This window comes from Venturia canescens, chromosome 10 (genome assembly GCF_019457755.1).
Source record: "Venturia canescens isolate UGA chromosome 10, ASM1945775v1, whole genome shotgun sequence".
Classification (NCBI taxonomy): Eukaryota; Metazoa; Arthropoda; class Insecta; order Hymenoptera; family Ichneumonidae; genus Venturia; species Venturia canescens.
Window position 1 is genome coordinate 18505095 of NC_057430.1, and position 21138 is coordinate 18526232.

The 21138-nt window shown below is 42.0% G+C and overlaps 2 protein-coding genes across 7 annotated transcripts; one reads left to right on the forward strand and one right to left on the reverse strand.

Annotated features, from left to right (window-relative positions):
- The first annotated feature begins 1462 nt into the window (after positions 1-1462).
- LOC122416901 (uncharacterized) lies at positions 1463-17030 on the forward strand. 3 transcript variants are annotated; one of them, XR_006262188.1, is made up of 9 exons: positions 1463-2040; positions 6605-6844; positions 9306-9518; positions 11276-11720; positions 11914-12128; positions 12210-12815; positions 13088-13619; positions 14541-14967; positions 15560-15676. XR_006262188.1 is itself a non-coding variant. In XM_043430033.1 (8 exons), the coding sequence occupies exons 1-8, from the start codon at positions 1968-1970 to the stop codon at positions 15963-15965; spliced, it is 2730 nt and encodes a 909-aa protein (XP_043285968.1). In that variant the 5' UTR covers positions 1463-1967; the 3' UTR covers positions 15966-17030. The 3 variants fall into 3 exon arrangements, 2 of the variants coding, with proteins under 2 accessions (XP_043285968.1, XP_043285969.1); XM_043430033.1 differs by lacking the exon at positions 14541-14967 and having other exon boundaries at positions 15560-17030; XM_043430034.1 differs by lacking the exons at positions 14541-14967; positions 15560-15676 and adding an exon at positions 14085-14488.
- LOC122416904 (putative serine protease K12H4.7) lies at positions 6504-21063 on the reverse strand. Of its 4 annotated transcripts, none has more exons than XR_006262189.1 (9): positions 20458-20672; positions 19765-20031; positions 19235-19416; positions 18906-19141; positions 18534-18669; positions 18141-18454; positions 17743-18045; positions 17412-17608; positions 6504-6543 (listed from the first exon to the last, which is right to left on the reverse strand). XR_006262189.1 is itself a non-coding variant. In XM_043430037.1 (9 exons), exons 3-9 carry the CDS (start codon positions 19966-19968, stop codon positions 17499-17501), a joined length of 1485 nt encoding a protein of 494 aa, XP_043285972.1. In that variant the 5' UTR covers positions 19969-20031; positions 20458-20532; positions 20923-21063; the 3' UTR covers positions 17330-17498. The 4 variants fall into 4 exon arrangements, 3 of the variants coding, with proteins under 3 accessions (XP_043285972.1, XP_043285973.1, XP_043285971.1); XM_043430037.1 differs by lacking the exon at positions 6504-6543 and adding an exon at positions 20923-21063 and having other exon boundaries at positions 17330-17608; positions 20458-20532; XM_043430038.1 differs by lacking the exons at positions 6504-6543; positions 20458-20672 and adding an exon at positions 20375-20442 and having other exon boundaries at positions 17330-17608.
- Between the last annotated feature and the right edge of the window lie 75 nt (positions 21064-21138).

Below are 21138 nucleotides of genomic sequence, written 5' to 3' on the forward strand. Positions count from 1 at the left end.
CGTATCACGCATATGTCGTAGGAAGGCTCAATTGAAGGTAGGTGGAAATATACGACATGATTGGTATGTGGGTCAGGAAACCAACGTCAAGAAGCCGAACGCGGTGGTTTGGTTTGTTCGGCTTGTGTGACTCGAATCGAGCGCGACACTCCAACTTTCGTCCACTCAAATTTCCGCCTCGCCAAAAATCTTTGACACATTATTCTCGATTCGGTGTGAATCATTTTTTTCCGTAAATTCCGTATATATATCCCTGACACTTTTCTTCCTCACAAATTCTCGCTCTTCGACGCAATCGCGCATCGTTGCTGCTGCTACTGGGAATACCGTAAAACGAGATGCAATCTATATTTTCGATGGATTTTGAAAAAATTCCCGGCTTACCGGATTTATTCGAACAATATTATTTACGCGTCAAAAAATATATTAACTCCACCTTTCTCATGGAATTTCTATCGAGTTACTTATTCGCTGATACACGCGCGTGCCAAACTTTCAAACGAATATTGTTTTTTTTTTTTGTGTGTATAGGTATACGCGCGAGCATTAATATGATATCGGGACTTTTGTCCTGAATACCAGAGTCTCTCTTACGTATTTACATTCCCGCGCGCACGTACTGCTAATACATTCGTATTGAAATAGTGTCATAGATTTATATGCCGATCGTCGTTCCACGCCGCAGCCACAAAGGGTCGTCCGATCGAATTTTTTATTTCTCTCGATTCGCGTCTCTTCGAGCCTCTTTTTTCGACGTTATTTCATAAGCGGACCATTTGCATTGTTTCAATCCTCGATCTTACTTTGGCCGCATAATTTTAACATTTTTCGTGTCAGTTTTGTCGGCGGCGCTGCTATACGCGGTTGTCGCCGAGCGAAATCTTCCAACTCGATCGGATTAGGGATCGAACGAGCTTCCAGAATTTTCTTTATTTTTTCGCATTATCCTCAAATCTCATTATCAAATTTTCCCCTCAATTTCCCTAATCTTCTTAATTCGAAGACAAAGTCGGTTATACCCGCCACGGTGATCCGTTGAATCGGAATGTCTCGTATACAATAATAGACGACAGAGTTCGATAACTGCGAGAGTAAAACAGCAATCTGGGGGCTTCTTGCACGGGCCACGAGAGAGAAAGAGCTGGAAGTGTTGAGAATGAGAATGAGGGGGGAAGGTTTTCCCTATGACGCCCGTGGGGCTCGCAGGTTTGGTAAGCAGGCGAGCGGTGGTGTAGCGGTGCCGCGCGCGCGGAGGAGACGAGCAAGGATCGCGATGAGAAGTAGGAGAGCGGGAAGGGGGGACAACACCTGGACGACTTCCTGCCTGGAGGAGCCAACCGCCTCTGTACTCTTGCTTGAGCACTCCTCGGTTCGGAGCGACCCGCGCTCTTTCAGTCTCGTTCAATTCTTTCTTAACGAGTGATCGCTCCTTCGTCGTTCAACTCATCGCGAATCAAACGAAAGGCAAAAGATAAATAAATAACGAAAGAGCAGCGCCCGTCGCTTCGTATTATAAGCGATAAAAAAATTGAGTTTTTGACAATAATTGTTAGGAATTAAAAATCAACTCGACTCGCGGTGAACAAAAATATAGTTATCGATCGATAAAACGCAACGATATTTGTGTGATAGAAATGTACAAGGAAAATTCAGTGAACAATTACGATTAACGAAAAGTGCGAAATCTTTGGATATGTCGCGTTCACGTTTCTCTCGGTGAAGAGACACGCGCGCGCCCGCGCGGACGCACGCGCGTAGAATTAACAAAAGAAAAAATAAATCGAGTACAAGAATCTTAGAAGCAACTATGTGGGCTTGATGAGAGAGGGAGAGAGAGAGTCGGTGTGCCCGTGACCGGTGAAATACGTATCTCATCGCGAAGATAAGTAGTACTGGAATCTCGTTGACATAAGTACCCAGCACAGAGGTCGGTCTTGGAAGCGACACAAGGAATAACGAAAAGTGCGATGTTTCGGAGGCGACTCGGACACCTCGAGCACCTGTTGCTCCTCGCTTTATTCGTAGCCGTTTCTTCTCAAGGTATTCTCAATTAGTCTTACGTACAAAAAAAACGAGTCCCGAAGCAGTAAAAATAAAAAGCTTCGAGATATGTTTCGAGCGCTAAAATATTCTCAAAGTCCATGCAAAACATATAGCGAGGTCGACGAATTCCAAGGGAATGGGAAAAAGTATTGTTCGAATAGTGCGCGCCCGCGATAAGCCTCAAATCCACGGTTAGATGCGATCCGAGCAATTGCACAAACTCGAAGCCTTTCGAAACAAGAATTTCATCTCTCTCGGGATTAAGCGCGATAAGCTTATTTTCGCTGATGTATTCGCCATATGCGCGAATATAATAAACCCAGCAGCATCTAAAAGTCATGCGACCTTGAAGAGATGCAAACAATAACGGGGAGAATAGTAAGAATTTTTCGAGCGCTATATACAGGATCGCAAACTCGGATCTTTTACCAACTGTTACACGAATATTAACAAACGCGCATGTTGCATGTTCGCTGTCCTCTCAACAATCAAACCTCTAGCGCAATCCGCTTCACCCGCAATTATACTCCATGCATGACTTTTTCGCACGTTCGGAGATCGCCGACGCGCGTTTCATCTCCGTTCCTTTTCCGTTAGCCAACTTCGTTTGGAACTCGTTAAAGTCTAAATGGACCTTTTTCTATACATATTTTAAACGGCGTTTCATCAGCGCTCGGCGCAATCTAGTTTGAATGAGCGACGACTGCCAGCGTAGTATAGTATATAATGGAGCGGGCGCGCGCGTTGTTTCAACGAAATAATTATGATTGATCGGTGAAATCGTAAATTGATTTTTTCCCTTTATTTTCCTTTCTTTTATACGCGAAGATAAATGTCTTTAGTGTCCTCGCGCGCGGCATTTGCACTTTTTTTGGCTCCTCCGTTATTATTTCATTGCGCGACACACTCCGCGCACGGTGAAAGGGCTTTTTTTCGGCAAACGACGGCGATTGCTTCTGCCCTTTCGAAAGTTCTCGTTTCAACATCCGATTAATACTTTTTCTTTGCTCCTTTTTTTGGAACTTTTGAAATACCAGTCGCTTTTCGAATTATAATATATCATCGTAATGTAAGAGAATTCAATTATGTAATTTGCATTTCCGAACTGTCGAACTATATTAAAATTTATAGTATAAAGACGAAAGCGAGACCCCGTTATGCGAGGATTACTGAAAAAAAGCTTGTCGCGTTTGACGTCGATCTCTGACCCACTGACCGGCAAAATTCAAGAGTTCCTCGCCCGAGTATACGTCCCACGCTGTACAGTGTATAATGATACGTGTATGCAAATATGCACAGGCACAGGCACGCGAGTCCACCGAGTCCGGACAAACCCCCCAATAACAGCCATCCAATTCGAGTCCACGCGTCGGATCGTTTTCTACTTTCTCTCTCTCTCTCTCTCTCTCTCTTTCTCTACTTATCTCTGAGTAATCTAATTTCTATACAGAATCTAAATATATTACGGTATTATTACCGTACCGAAAGTTCTAAGCGGTCTGAACGAAGAGGCGCTGTGAATTATTTAAGATTAAAATTCCCACAGTCTCCGTCCTTGTTGCATATACGCACGCAGGAACAAAGATTGTTCAAAATTTCATGCTGTATGTACTCGAAAAAATGGATTTTATCAACGATGCAGTTCCGAGTAATCGAATTTTTCAATATACTTCGCGATCTTTTGTAAAAAAAATAAAATTTCGCCGATCGAGAAGATTAGAATTTCGGCGTAAAACAATCGTCAGCGCCTAATTCGGTGAAAGGGTAATTGCACTACGGGGCTCCGCGCCCCTCGCGCGGTGACAATATCCGGGACAGACGATACAATTGGAAAGACTTTGAAAGAATTATCCTACTGACATACATCGCGGTGTTGTTTCCGGCAACGAGAGGCATCTTGTATATATTTATTATATATTAATCATTGAAACGAATATTAATACGAAGATACCTATTGCGAGATCTTAAATCACTATTAACAGCTTGTCCGAAAAGTTGAACATGTTTTCCGCGTGCACCGAGGATCCAATTGCAGAATTACAGTTACACCTTGGCGGGTGTCGGAGTATCGAGAACACGTACGTACACGCGATTGAGGAACACGATCGTGGGAACGTTAACGATAATAACCGCACACCGATCAACGTTTGTCCTCTTTGAATATCGTACTACGAGCGGACGCGACTCCGTATATAACGATATTTAAAACCTGTTCTTCATTCACGCATACCCTATTTTACGATTTAATTTTGCTCTGCTTTTTCCCCCTTTTTCCCACGCACACGGAGAAAGCACAATCCCGCCTGTCCGAAAGTTTATTTCTGAGATTGTTATTAAAACGCGCACGCGTTGCTGCCTTTCTTCTAACCTTTTTTAACAATAAGAGGCCCGAACGCACATAATATTTGCGCACTCGAGCAAGGAAATCTTTGTTTCAAGGGCCCATCGGGAATTCACATTCGAGCGGTTTTTGCTTCTCATTAAAATTTTTTATGGTAAATCCTAGAAGGTCCGTCGTCATACGTTGACGCAAAAGTAAGACTCGATAATAATTTTCTCGAACATTACACGCGTATGAATAACGTTGCACATTTTCAAACGGAAACGAGCTTTGTGTAGAAATCATAAGTATGCTTACCGCGTATATGTTAAAAAAATAACAATGACTTTTTTCTACTCCCCATAAACCGAAAAAACTTTTTATTTCGAAAGATTGTTCAGGTCGCGCAATCGTTGACAGGCACCGTCCGTAACTGTTTCTTTTACCGTCAACGGAGCGCGGCATTATTGTCGGCATTATCGGGGATTAATAAAACCCCGACAATGCCGATTTTCATCAAAAAGTTTTGTGCTCATTCAATACGAACTCTCGAACGGCTGTTATGCTGGGAAATTTCATCTCCCGCGGTGAATCCCCCGAGATCCGGCTATAATCGCAAAGTGCAAAGTGCCTTGGACTACAGGTGGATGAAAAAAAAAAAAACACGCGAGACCAATTTTTTTCTCACGTAGTAAGCAAGTACCCAGTACCATATGCTGCTGCCGCAGACACCTTGGGAGCAGATGCTCGACGTTTATTTCTTGTATACTATATTTATATGTGTGGGTAAATAAATGCATGTACACGTACTCGGCGATCCGTTGAACGCCGGGACAGTATATACCGCGTATAGCCCGGGCGGCAGCAAAGCGGTACACACGGTAGACGGAGTAAAGAGAGAGTCGAAGGCGCGCAGATACCAGATACGAGCCGCGCTCGCTTCTTCTTCTCTCGCATTCGATTCACCGTCGCTGCGTATATATATAAAGATACAAGCGTAGGGAAAAAGTAGCACGTTTCGAGTCACGAACCACTGACGCTGCACTCGTCGCTCTATACGTATATACACCCTTTCTACTGCTATACGTACATATATCAATATATACCTATATTTGAAGCAAATTTGAAGAATCCAGAACGAGCCTTCGGGGCACTTTGCTCGACGTACCATCGCGCGCTCGCGACTGCCCTCTGCTAATCGACGATCGAAGGTCAAGGTCCGATTGTTCTACTCTCAAAGAAGAAAATTTCAGTTTTTCGATTGTTTCGCCAAACTTTTTTCAAATTTTGCAGATACGATACGATTCGAATAGAAAATTCGTGTTATTCGGGTAGAGCGAAATTGATAGTTGGTCAAATATCCGGCGAGAAAGGGTCTCCCCCCGCCTGCCTGCTTTCTTTAAATCAACAACTTCCTCTCAACAATGAACAAACGTTTCGGGATGTTTTCCCTGACTTTCGAGAGCGCGAGTTATAGCAGAGCGGAAGTAAGTGTTATTATATATATAGTTCTGCGGAGAATAATGGGCTGATGTATATTTCAATGGTCCATAACTGCGCGGACGGGACGCGAAATGGCTATATAATATACGTGCGAAGCTTTGTTGCACGAAAGATTGTTGCGCGGTTTCGAAATAATTGAAAATGGAGTTATCCCAATATCCGAAAGTAGCCGGAAACGTTGAGATTACGAAACGAGCGTTTTTTTTCCTTCATAAATGTATAAAAATAATTGTTTATTCGCGGATTTGAGAAGATGCCGGAGATTTGAACGTACATTGAACGAGCAAGAAAGCTAGCTACATAATCATCGCTCATTGCGCCAGGAGTGTTTCGTCGTCGTTATAGAAGATAAATATCGCGTCGTCTCGGATGGTGAACGCGAAGAAGACTGATCGCGGGAGCGCGCGCAGGGGAGAATATACATGAACAACGCACGCCGCTCGATGCAAATATAACATTATTAATACCCCGCGAGAGGGCATCGCAATAAGTGCGAGCGCGCAGATTGCCCCATTGCGCCAAGATTATATTTCCAATATGCCCATCCGTGTACCGTGCGCGCGTTGCGAGCTTCCGGCAAAGCGGTAATCGGTGAGAAGAATGAGCGAGACGACGATAAGGAATTCGATGTATTCGTCGCACGCTTTCAAAGAGAGAGAGAGAGAGAGAGAGAGAGATCTTGAAACCTTTTTTTTTATCTGTATAAATAATAATGATGCAACGATGATTTTTTGACAGAGAGCCGAGGAAGCGAAGGATGCGGATATCCAGGAGCACCGGCTCACAGCACCGTCCGCTTCACCGGAGGTGGGGTCGACGATGTTCTTGACGAGGAAGAGGCGTTGCTCAAGGACACCAACTTCCCTCTTGGCACCGTTGCCACTTACTCGTGCGAACGGGGATTCGAACTTCTCGGACCTGCCAGGCGACAGTGCTCACCGGGAGGCCTTTGGTCACCGGAGGGTGTTCCATTTTGCGGTAAATTTATTTCATTTCTTACTATTTCGAATATCGAATAAATGAGCGAATATATAGGAATATCAATGCTCTGATAAATGTTAAATTTTCTATGGGGAATTCATGAATCGCGTCCTGCTGCTGATTTTTCAAGGCAGAATAAGTTTGAATTTATCGAAAAGTTGTAATAATCCACGGCGATTAAAATTCCTGTGGAAATAGCGATCAGGGCGTAACGCATGATCGCGCGGATGAGCCGAAGAGCCGAAGAAAGAAGGTGGAAGAAAGGGGGGAATGAGAATGTTGAGCCGGTTGGCTGTCGCTCGCCTCGCGGAAACGCATCACCGCCGTATGATGTATCGTAGCTCGTAGCTCGTAGCGGGTTCTCTCAAACTCCAAGTCGGATCGTGGCGCACGGTGTAACGGTATACGCTCTCTCGCTCCTGCTCTCACCGCGCAACGAGCCGACAGACCTTCCTGCTACCATCGGGAACCTGTTTTCCAGCCATCTTGAGTCACCTCGGTCAAGGACACCGGGGAATCGGGTCAAATTCTCCCGAAACACATTTCTCGCTTGGCCGTGTACTCACCGTGTACTTGCGGCCGCCTCGCTTCGGACCCTTCTCCGCTTTTCAAAAAACAAATCATTTTTCAAACGAACCATCAATTTCAACTTTTCCTTTCATTTTATACAATATTTATTTGTTAATATATAATTCTTCGAGTGTCTCGTCTTAACGATATTAATGAATTTACCAAGTCTAAAGTAATATAATTAAAGTTGCTCAGAAGCAGCCATCAAGACAAGAGATGCGAGAATGGAGAGTTAGCGCGCTTAACGTCGGATCGTAGTTTGGGATAAATTAACCTCGATGCGTGACTAATCGCCTCGAGAAGGTTGGAAGATTCATATTTTCATACTATTCTTTCCTTCGGCCTCGCTACCGTCTAAAACAATCACCGTGTACATCATTTATTGATAAAGCAATAATTAATAAATTAATAATAACAACGATCATCGACCAAAATTCTTTATCATTCAATTATATTAAAAATTAACTCAATTTATTACATCTTAGAATTTAATAATCGTGCCATTTGTTTCGACAGAGAGAACAAAAAATGGAGGGAGTATATATTCGTTTGTTTTCCGTTAGAGGACGAACGAGTTCTCAATTATAATTCGGTATATATTATAATAATGAAAATCAGAAACACGTATGCGCAGCTAACTGTTCTGAATGGACGAAAATAATTTAAAAAATAGTGCCAATAGAAAATTCAGTAAACGAAGGTTGATGCAAAGCGTCAGATAGAAATGATGATAATGATAAGGTAAAAAGAAAAAAGAACGGAAGAAAAAAGTAAGAACTACTACTACTTATAGTTGAAAGTCAGAAGATTGTGTCCAAAGTGGCCCTCGCGGTCATGGCAAGTGGGTCAACGAGTATTCGCTACAACGACAATCGCGCGACTACACGCGCGCATGTACGGAGTGTTGTATATGCGCCCAACAGCTGTATCTTATTATATTTATAAAAGCGCGGCGAGTCGACGCGCTTCGACGATCAAAGTGTCAAGGTGGTGGCGCGTATCTTCGTTGTTTCGTTATCTCGAAATGCTGGGCGTAAAGAAAACGGAACGAGGCAAGAAAGCCGAAGCAGAGGAAGAGCGAGAGATTATCCGAAATGTCCCTTTTTATAAAATACCTCATTTATATTTGGTTTTTATTTCTCATTCATCTCATTCCAAGTAAGCGCAAAATTTCCGCGGCCTTTCGGAATTTTGGAAAAATCAAAAAAAAATACCAACTCGATGCAATAATTATTCACGGAAAATTAGCTTCGACATCCGTCATTAAGTATATACATATTAAACCGATTGAAGCGTCCCCATTGAACGTCCATTCGTAAAAACATTGAAATCCTCACGCACATTTACGTGCACGCCATCCAGCGGTTTAGGCTGTTTTTTTGCTATAACGGAAACTGCACCGGATCCGAATAATCACGGGATTGAAATGGCTGCGTGTATGCTGGAAAAAATGGCAATCGTATTTTCGACGCTTTGCCAACGTTACGTCGTTTTTACGAAGCCTCGAAAACTATTCTCGCTCCGCGAAGAGCCAAACTAACGAGTTGATATTTCATAGTTACCATCGATGAGAGTTGAGCTGAACTTTTCAAATTTTTATTACCTCTTTCTCAGCTGCTTTCGACACGTTTCTTCAGCCCATCGAGCACTTTACTGCTGCATGGTTATTGGCAGACGTTAAATTTATCGTCGTAACTCGGTTTTTTTTTTAAATCGAGTTCGAGATGGGGACTATCGCTGTTGTATAAGAAATCGCGCGAATATCATTGAAAATGGTATAGCAACGAGAAATTTGAAAAATGAAAAAAAAAAAAAAAAAAAAAAAAAAAAAAAAAAAAAAAAAACATTGTGCGAGCCTCGAGTTAATACAATTTCTCTTTGTTGGCAGTATTAAACGTTGCCGGTGGAAAGGCGCCGATGCAATCGAGCAGCGCAGAGGGTGGAATACCTCAGCGTGCGGTGGACGGAAGCAGCGGTCAGATTTACACGTCCCAAACTTGTACATTGACGAGAAAGGAACTCAGACCGTGGTGGTACGTCAATCTTTTGGAGCCTTACATGGTTCAACTGGTTCGTCTCGATTTTGGAAAACCATGTTGCGGTAAGAAATATAAAAAGACGCGAACGTAAATGAAATTGGAATGAAGGCCGACGAGTTTAAATTACTCTCGCTTTACCGTTCGGCGCCAACGAAGCTACGCATTTTGTTCTTATAATTTGTTGAGCAGTATAAAGGATATTTTACTATTACTCCGGAAAATATGAAAAAATATTCGCGTCGCAAGATGAACAAATTCAATGAGGCATCGTTATCGTAATCGTTCCCCGTACAGCTACCACAGAACGATCGAGACTTTCGTCGAGAATGAAGTATTGGAACGCTCGAGCAGCCAGGAAACTCGGTCGTGCGCGATTCGAGAGGGGCATAGTAACGATCAAAGACATCGCATCAGGAACATTTTCAAAAAGTGGACAATCTTCTTAACCGTCACGTCGCTCGAGATGATTTACCCGTAATCAGACCGAATCGATATCGATAAATGAGTCTCGTTTTCACGTTACCCGGACACGAAAAGAACGAGCCTTACGCGGAGGCTCGGATACAAGAGGGGGGTGGGGGGGGGGGGGGGGGGGGGAACTAGACTAGATTGAGGAAAAAAGTTAAATTGGTGAAAAATAGGAGCAGAGGAGAATAACAATAATAGCAGAACCGCGAGGGCATGAAATATCGCAATAAAAGTGCAGCGAACCTGCTGCCGCCGATTCTCCTGTCTCTCGTGCTGGTGCCATGCTGCTGGATTTAGCCGGAGAAATTCTTCACTCGAATGTGCAATGCCGGAGAAATAGCGAAAGTTTTCACCACTTTCGATTGTTATGATAAATCGAGAGTCCGCTGTTGCTCATTGCTTCGATAATAAATTCGACGGGCGGTGAGAGCCACGATACACCACAGCACGATACATGCGCGTCGCCGCATACCCCGCCAAGAATTAATATTTATATACGATAGCCAGCAGCCTGCCCCTCACGCGGAACCGGAAACAAAAATTCACGAGAGATTATCTCGCGAGCGAGTTTTGACGTTTAATCAGGCGTAATCGCTATACATATGCGATAATCTTTTCTTGCCCGATGCGCGCGATACACCTTGTTCGAAATGCTCGCATGTTTTTTTTTTTCCAGCACCGATCGTTCGATCGATCGAAAACAGATCGCGAAACGCCCAGAAAAAAACAAAATTGTTTCGAATATTATTTTTCTAATTCCGCGTATATAGCGCGTAAATGTTGAAAAATACTTGATGGTATCTCCTCAATAAGCTGCCTCGAGTCGGTCACGAGTGAAATATTTACTGGGTCGGTTGCGAGTGTCCTCCAAAAAAAAAAAAAGAAAAGAAAAGAGAGGAGAAAATGGCAAAAACCTTTGGTATTTTTCATGGGCAGTGCGTGTATACACGACGATAGATATTTAAACGACGCGAGTGAAAGCTCCCTGCTCGAATCTCCGTGGCATGTTTACTACTACGTGACGCGCGCTCCAACGCGCACCTTCTTCTCCCGTCGATTATTACGAGAATCTCTGACTCGTTCCCGTGTCGTTTTGCCATTTGGACTCATGCGCGTAGGTACGTGTCGGCAGTACCGTTATTTCATACTGAATCGACCGTAGAAAGCTACGCCACGGAAACGCAAACCCATTGCAGAACGGATGGAAGTGAAGAAATGTTTGTTCTTTATTCTGAGCGCGGACGCGTGAAAACCACTCCTTTAATTTCATTTCAGTCGTATATGAATTTGAAATTTCGGAAGTTTGAACGTCGTTTTGATAAATGTTGGAAAATTGTTTCCTTTTTTACAGGGGAGAATTTACCAGGAACGATAATCGTTAGGGTTGGCAACAATCGCCCGGATCTCGGGACAAATCCAATTTGTAATCGTTTCACCGGACCGCTCGAAGAGGGCCAGCCTCTCTTTCTTCCCTGCAATCCCCCGATGCCCGGTGCTTTTGTCTCGGTTCATCTCGAAGCTTCAAGCCCAACGGCGACTCCGGTACAGCTCTCGCTGTGCGAGGCGTTCGTCTACACCGATCAGGCTCTTCCCATTGAAAGATGCCCCCAATTTCGCGATCAACCACCCGGTTCGACCGCCACCTACAACGGCAAATGTTATATTTTTTATAATCGGCAGCCTCTCGCTTTTCGAGATGCTCTTGCGTTTTGTCGCGCCCGAGGCGGTACTCTCGTCGACGAGAGCAATCCCGCGCTCCAGGGTTTCATCTCCTGGGAACTCTGGCGTAGACACAGGTAATTGCCATTTTTTCACCCGTCGTACCGGATTTTTTTTTTTAAATTATTTCTCAACTTTCATTTAGAACACGAATTATTCTAAATATGAAAACATTTCTCTTTTTCCTCTTCTTCTTCTTCGTCTCCTTCTCGTCACCTCGCTGACACGAGTTAAAGAATTTCTTATGTATTGATGAATTGTTGATACCAGAAGCGACACTTCGAGTCAATATTGGATGGGAGCGGTGAGAGACGAAAAAGACAAAACAGTGTGGAAATGGACGGGTAGCGGTGATCAAGTGTCCGTTTCATTCTGGAGTCTGCCTCAAGGAACGGAGGAAAATTGCGCAAGATACGACGGAAGTCGCGGATGGCTCTGGTCCGACACGTCGTGTTCAGCGAGGCTCAATTATATATGTCAACATCGTAAGTACGGAATAATAAAGAGAGAATTTAAAAAATGATGACAATGTGAAATATAATATGCGCGAATGAATAATATTTCAGAGCCTCGAGCTTGCGGAAGACCGGAACAACCGCCGAATTCGACCATGTCCATAATAAATCAATCCGAGGAAAGAAATACCGGAGGGAATTACCAAGTGGGCGCATTGGTCGAGTACAGCTGTAACGCGGGAAGTTTGTTGATCGGACCATCGACGAGGACTTGTCTCGATACCGGTTTTTACAACGAATTTCCTCCAGTATGCAAAAGTATAGAGTGCGGATATCCAGCGAATATAAAACACGGAGAGTACACGCTCATAAATAACACGGTCAGCTATTTGAGTCAAGTTCTTTATTCGTGCCAAGATGGATACGAAATGACCGGACGTGCTCGGCTTACTTGTGATATTGACGAACGTTGGAACGGCCCTCCACCTCGCTGCGAACCCATCCGTTGTGACTCACCTGCGTTGGTCGCTCACAGCGATATTGAAATCGACGGAATCGATGTCGAAGACACGACTCAAGCTAAAAACACGAATCGCAGCCTTTTAGTTGGCAGTATCGTCACTTATACCTGTCATCGTGGATATCGAATCTCCGGTCATCGGCAAATTCTTTGCTTACCGACCGGAGTCTACGATCATCCGCCTCCCGTTTGTTCAGGTACGTCCGTCTCTTACATTATTTCATCTCAAATGCCAAAATGCCATTCGTTTAAACTTTCTGACTGAGCGCAGTCCGTTCATTATTCGAAATGTCGCGCGGAACAGTCTGAACACACAAGTATTTATTTTATATGATAATGATCATTTTCAAACATAATTAATATCCTACGAGGTATATCGGAAATAAATTGGAAAAAGTGCTCCTTAAATTCATCGAGAGTTAATAACCAAACAACGACAACAACAAAATGCAATTTTTTATAATTGCAGAAGAAGTACGTACAACCGCGTCATTACCATCGAGAGTAACGTCGCGGCCGACACTACCGCGAGGTAGGCCGTTCCTGCCGACGAGAGTGCGAACAACGTCGACGACATCGACTTCGGTCGTAACGAGATCAACGACGATTCGGGAAGAAGAGGAGAACACCTCGAGCCCCCCGGAAAAAACGTCGCCGCCTCCCGGTGGAGTGGAACTTCCGGCAATTGTGAGAGAAACCGTTGGTAAACGACCAACGATAGGACTCGGAAAAACGGCTGCGTCACCAACGAATTATCACCAAGGCGAAGGTAGCAACGATCATCCTCAGGACAACGAGATTTCAGGCAGCGGCGTTGACAATGCTCAGGCTAAAATTGGCACCGGCGTGCCCGAGCCTTCGGGACCTTTCAGGGTCGATCGCTCCGATGCACCGGCACATCAGGCTAAACTCAATTTAGGCGCTGTCATCGGTCTCGGCGTGTTCGGTGGTTTTGTCTTCCTCGCCGCAATCATCACGACCGTAACGATCCTCATCCGAAGGTAAATTTTCTTCCCCTATTTTTACATTTTCTTTTTTGTAAATTTTCGTGTGAAACGCAATGGTGTGTGTGTGTGTGTGTTTTTTTTTTATATTTTTGTTTACGTGTTTCCCAGCTGTGCATAGGCCTGTAGTATTTTGTAAATAACTATGTCGCCCGATCCATGTGTCGTCTCCTTGGACTTTCCGCATCTCTTTCATAGCTCGTCTCGTTACACTGAGTTTTAATATTCCCGGGACTTGGGTCTCGTCGTTTGGGAGACTCGTTGAAAACTCACTGCGAGTACACGATTCGATTAATTGAATCGCAATCGCACCGTTTGCTTTTTAATTCAAAAAAATTCATCAATTTGTCGAAACTGACTTTTTTTCAATAAACGGTAAATTAGATATTTATTTAAATGATCGAATCATGTAAAGCGGAAATTTGCAAAGCACGGGCGGTATCCTGTTATTTTTTTGTCCAGTTTCAACTTACATAACTGACAACACCATGATTTCCCCTATGAAGGAGGAGGAGGAGGCAGTGTCATCGAATGAAATTTTACATCAATCGGTTGAATTGTCGATAAAAATGTTGCTTCCGAAATTTCTAAGCGTGCAAATCGAACGGAGAGAAGACGGTTGTAAAATATATATACTTTTTCCAAAACGGTAGGTTTTATTTCTCTGCTTCCTCGTTGTCAAACATTTGAATCCTTTCTGATCCGACGTATCGTTCTGACAATTAGGAAAAATATATCGTTTGCGATTTTTCGAAGCGCCGCTTTGATTTTATATCCCTTGTGATGATACAACCACCTCTTTCATGGATAATGATCGACGAATCCTAGCGTAGGCTTTATAGAGACGAGAAAAGAAACAAGTTGAAGAGAACTGACAGAGTCTAAATGTTGTGTATACGTTTGGGATGCGATGGTTAGCGGTAGCGGAAATGTTCGAGGAAGCAGAGGTCGAAGGGGTCTGACCGGGATCGGTGGTCTCGGTGGTGGTAGCGGCGGTGGTCTTGGTAGAGCCGAGCCTGGGATGCCATCTCGTTGGTACACCCTTCTTGCGCTTCCGTTTCCCGATCAACACCTTGGCCGCCGTGATCTAACGGCACGTCGCGGAAGCGATCATCCGTATTCGTTCAGTCTAACGGCGGCTCATCGCGCTGGCTACTTCTCCAATCCTTCTCTATAACTGCTCGTCCGTCCGTCCATCCGTCCGCCCACCGAACTTTGCTACGCCTCGTCAGACCAACCTTCTACCACACCCTTCATACAAACACGTACCGCAACGAGACACTGACTACGTTTTGTCGTCGCCTTTGAATTTTCATCGTCGCGCGCCTCAACAACCCTAGTCAAGGTAATCACGCAACAATCCGAGGTCAAATTCCTTTAATCATTCGTTCGATCATACCGCGATGCACCTTTTCCGTAACTGCAGCGCCGCTCTGAAGCTTGAATTTCTTTCCTCGATTTACATACACAGGCTGCGTATACTTTGGCACGCTTACACGCAATTTTCCTCGCAATTATTTCGTTTTCTTTTTTTTTTTTTTTCGGCGGTGACGGTGGTGATGGTGGATTTCTCTCTCCTTTTCGTATAGTCCTTCCGTTCCTCCCCTCCTTCATAGTATAGATGATTTCCCCTCACCCCTTTGTATTGGTGCACTTGGAGAGCAGAGGGATTTATATTTTTTAGACACAGTATGGGAGACACGTGGACGATATTCATGTTATTGCCGTATAATGAGTTGTATCTTCGTGTTATTCCTTTCCCGGAATCGAAAAAATGATAATATGCTAATTTACAATGACTCGTCGTAAAACGACGAGCGCGGAATCTAATTTTTTGGCTCGATTCGATAATTCGAAAAATTTTCTGCATATACGAGTTGGTTTTGCATATGAAAGAAAGGTAAAAAGAAGCTAATAAATGGATGTTGAAAAATCAGGAACCGTGGAAGACGAAGGAAGCATTATCGTCATCGCGCATCGCCGGATTGCAACACCGTAGCGAGTTTCGACAGTGGTTCGTCGGAGAGTCGAGGAGGATTGAATCGTTATTATAGACAAGCGTGGGAAAATCTTCACGAGACAGCTGGAACGAAAGCGAATCATTCGCCGCTTCGTCGCAAGGAAACCCTGGATGAACCTGGGTATCGTGACAATTATCGCGGTGCAAATGGAAACGAGAGAGATGGCATCAACGAACTTCCGGTCAATGAAACATCGTCGTATCCGGCGAGTAAACCATCGAGTGTCAACGACAAGAAACGTCATCATCATCATCATCATCACCATCATGGCAGTTCTACGACACCTGATTGGAGACAATCACAATCCCATCACCGTTACTGAATTTATTAAAAGCTGTAATTCGGTTTTTAAGTATAGAATTTTTTTTTTTTTCGATTCTGCGCATATTTTTCGGGATTAAAATTTCTACAGTTGCATCATTCGAAAAAATAAATAAAGAAAAATTGTAAGAAATATCAGATACCCTGAATGCGCTGTTTGGTTGCGTCCGCATATAGGTGCGTACATTCAATTGATTCCCCAGCAGCTAACGGCTTTCAACTCAATTTTCCTTGTTTTTCGTAAAACGTAATATATAACGATTTATTAAAAGAACCCGATAATCGAAGCAGGGAGCACGTTTCTGTAAATATCATTAAACAATTATTTCGTAACGTTAAGGTTCGGAGACTTTGAGTCCATGGCTCATCGCAATCGCGAGTCGGACTCGCCCCGAGTCGGAGGACATGCCAAAAAACGAAAACAGTTTATATATAAAATAATATAAACGTATTATTAATACATTTATATTATTGTATACATCCATATTATGTACACAAATTTATATAACTATTATAAAATTCATAATAATATATTGAAGATCATATTATATTTTACCGTTTCGTGTAAGTGCGAGTATGTGAAAGAGTAGCATGAATGAGAGATTTTCCATATGGCAAATAATTTTGATTGCGAGTAGAGATGAGCATCTTCGGTTATTGCGTTGAGAAAAAAATTTCACACGATTCCATTATATAAAATGAAAATAACGCACTTGTTAAAGAAAAAAAAAAAACGACTGCTTGGAATTCGAATAATCGTTTTTTCAACGAGATGATATTTTGTTCAAGCCACGTAAGTTGCTCATTTCCGCTTAGAAAGACTCCCGCGCATGTTAATTTAATGAAATAAAATTTGATATCTGTACTCGTATCAAGAACACTTGAGATTTTCACGAGCAATTTGTTTGTTCGCAGTGAGATTGAGATTTTATGGGCTCTTTGGCCTCACCTTGATAGGAGAATCGCGAAGAGTTATTTTTTCGATTTCTCGGATCAGATGAAAAACGATGAATCGACTCAAGGACAGGCCGACGCAGCCCATTTCGATCTTCAATCGGCGCTTTAAATAATTACATTTTTCAATATCTCAATAGGAGCAAAAGCGCGTATGAAAATTTCATATGAAAATTCTAATTTTCGATATTTTCACGTTGTATGTTTCAATGATGATAATACGCGAAGAAAAAACATAATGCAGTTGTAGGGCTCGATAAACGTTTAGTGCCATTTTCGGCAACCTTTGTACTTTTATTATTCCCTTATTATTTTTATTCCGCTCGTTGCACTTGGAACTCGGGGCAATTTCGGAGTAAAGGGGACATATATCCGGTTGAGTGTTTGAAAATGGATTAATTTCGTTGCCAATTCAAACTTGTAAAAAATCATGATATAATTCAACAATACAAAAGCGATATTAAACCATTGTACAGAATGAATCTGAGAGCAAGAGAGAGAGAGAGAGAGAGAGCTAATAAAATTATTACATTAATTGATGAATTTCGTTGCACTCTTTGGATCAACGAAACTTTCGGTTTTACTCCTTCAACCATTCTCCTATAAGTTGATTTACTTTTTGACGAGCTTCAGTCAATTCTGGCAAATCGTTGGAGGATGCCGGATACATGTTGGCGCAGTGAGCAGTACCTTTAAAAAACATTGCCACCACAAAAACTATTAGATCGTCATTGATATTACAAAAAACTTGTTGTTCCTGACTTATGGTAAAAATCGCATTTTTCACCGGAATTCGATAGAAAACGAAAAACAATTGCGCATACCGTTAATGAAAATAGCCGGTGCTTTTGGGTCCGTGGACTGTGTAATTCCCAAAGCGTGCCACGGATCGATCGAACCGTGAACATAAACTACGTTCGTTACTTTGATATCCTTAGCACCATAAAATGAATTCGTACGTTCGACCGAGTTTTCAAGCAAATGAAGGTTGAATCGCGGACCAAAAACATCGGTACACTGCTGAACGAAGAAATCAACGGGGAAAGTTTCACTAAAGAGATTTGGTCGAGCCGTTGAGGTCTGGAAAAATCCGAATTCCGTGCATGTCTGATACATCCATTGGCGGCCTAATTGTAAAAGAAAAAGCATAAAATATTTTAAGATGATAGTCAATAAGCATATTGAAATTTTTTTCTTTTTTTTTTCATTTTCCGTAACGAACCTCCTTCGGCCATTTCACTGGCCCACGTTACGTTTCTCAGATCATCAACCATTTTGGTGTATTTGTAATCAAGACACTTTTCGTTACTAGCCGCGAGCAACATATTACTAATTTCGGCGAGTCTGTCCACAGGTATACCGCGTTTTTCATCAACAAGAATATTGCAGACGTCGTCGATCGTATAAGATTTTGCCCTGGCACCGATTCGATTGTCCTTGTTGTATTGCACAATTTCAGCAAACTCACTCGCTAGAGTCTCGTAGAAATTAGCGATGTCGCGCTTCGAATACGCGGACTCGATCGGATCGCAGAGACTAATAAAATCGTTATCCAATGAATTTCTATTTTTCACAGCCAATTTTGAATTACGTTGTTCTTGATATATCGTCTTACTTGAATTTTTTCGTTAATCCCTGCTGACCAATACGATGATGTAACATTAAGTTAATTTGATGATTTGCCGCGGCTAAGGCATCGACGCAAGCTTGAGAATGTCCTCGCAAGGAGTTCTCAACGACAACGTAATATTCTGCAAATAATTATAGAATAATTTTTCGTTTTCATTATATCTTGTGTATAACTCAAGATTCAGATCAATTTTTATGTTGAAATGTCATTTTCGTTTCTCTCCAGGCGCTTTTTGAAATAAAAGTTCGAATGGTTCATATGACTCAGAGTTCTGACGATATAGACGATTAACAAATGTCCGTCACTCTGACAGTTGTTAGTGAATAATTTATATAAGATTAAATGATTAAGTCTCACGTTGAAAATCAATTTGAGCAAGAAGCGGTCCACTTGCGGACATGGCACCATGAATGAGATGAGGATATTTTAATCGAGCCCAAGCAGCTAGAGATCCGGGATAAGAACCACCGAATACAATCCATTTGGTAGCAGCCGGGATTTGATACTTCACTCTTGCTGTTTCAATAAAATGGGCCAAATCTGCGAGCGCTTGCTCAGACGAGAGGAATACGAGATTTTTCACACTAAGATCCCTGATGAGTTAAATTTCATAATTGAAATCACAATTATTTGAACATTCAATTATTCATTATTTTAGTCTATTCCTCAATCTTTTTTGTTATTACTGAGTGGGATGACTTTTTCCATAGAAGCGATGCTCCACTTGGAAGCAAAGGGCTCCGTATTGATGGGCATATTGGAGCCATTGACCGTCGACCATCCATTTTGGACTGGCTTCTCCTTCCCCTCCGATCATCAGAAAAACAGGACCATCTTTTTTCCAGTGCGTATCGTTGACAAAGTAACGCTTGAATTTTATTAAAAATTCAACTAATCATATCATGATAATCTATTTTTTAGAATATTTCATATTCTAAAAAATCAAAGTTATTCAAATGTTGTACCGATACGACCAAAATCATCAAATATAAAAATGAAATGGAACAAGTTGCAAATTTCTCTCAAGTCCAAACTAATTGAAGATATCAAAAGATTAGGAGATGCATGTTACAGAATAAACGATAATATTAATGCATGAATTTAAGCGATTTATGACAATGACAAAAATATAATGTAAATGTGTTTTTTTAATCATACAAAATTGTAAATGAAATGAAGCAGATAATGTTGAAAAGTTGTATTTTTATTGCTTTACCTGTTCCCAAGTTCGAGCATCCGTTGGATTGAAATGGTCAAGATTTTGTTGGATCCATTGTTCCTTAGGAAAGTTGGTATCTCTAGTTACAAGTGGAGCTCCTAGACCATGCTTGCTTCGACCTCTAAGAAACGTGCGCCAAGCAAGAATCGATGGGATGACACCAATCAGCAAGATAGTCAAAAATATCCAAACGTTTTTCATGATTTGAGTTTTGGCCTCTGCGTAAGAAAAGCAAGAGCTGTCGGGATAACTTCTGAAACGATACTGCGAAGAATACGATAAATTTTATACCCGAGTCACGAATCTGTCGATAACCGAGGGAGAGAAATAAAAATAAACAGATAACTTTACATGCTTATGCAGCTTGTGCTTCAACTGAAAAAACGCAGGTCATCGACGTTATTCTTAACTTCGAAATATTCAACGTCGTTTCAGAGATAACACCCGCAATGCGATTCCACTGCATTATTGATGAGAACATAATTTTCTAAAAGGTGTATCACCCGGTCCATATGAATCGAACGTATTATATTCGTTCAGTCGCATTTTGATCGTAATAGAATAAAACATTTATGAACAAAATTAAAAATGAGAAAATGTATCTTACGATGATGTCTATAAATAACAATGTTTTTAATTTTTTCAATATATATTATTTGTGCGTCTGAAGATTGAGCTGTCTGGCGTTACCTCTATATATGCAACACTGTCCGCCTGTGGTGACTCTCGCCTCGCCTCTGTGCCTCTGTCACCTCTGTCCTAGTGCTGTCAATAAATGAAAAGGCGTATTTTCTTCGAATACTCGACTTTAGATTTTTAAAGATTAATTCGATTTTTCCCCTGTGGGAGACTCTTTTTCAAATATAATTTTTACGAAAATATGCAAACTGATAGAAATACTACAGCGAATTGCTACGGAAACATAATTCAATGGAATAAATCAATAAAAATGAATCGACTTTTTATGTTTCCCATAGATATCCTTCATATATATCGTGTAGAAAAATGATTAAGCTCGACAAAATGCTCTCTTCATTTTCATTGATGATTTGCGGTACATTCATGCACCTATAAAAATATGCTGATAAGAACGAATTCAATGCAAAATTTAAAATAATAATCATAATAACAATTATCATAGAACATATATCACACCTGCTGCTGAGTTTCTTATCGAGTGAGAAGTTCACAGAAGCATGCAATTAATAACGAAATTCCCCCTATTGGTGTAGATCAGTGTCAAGAGGACCTACGTTTTAATCTTTAATCGGGGCATAACAAAAAATAACAACCGCGTCACGCGCATTTTTAAGTTTTCCTAACCTCAACAAATTTTGAAGAAGCGTAACCTAAAATTGCACGTGGGACTAT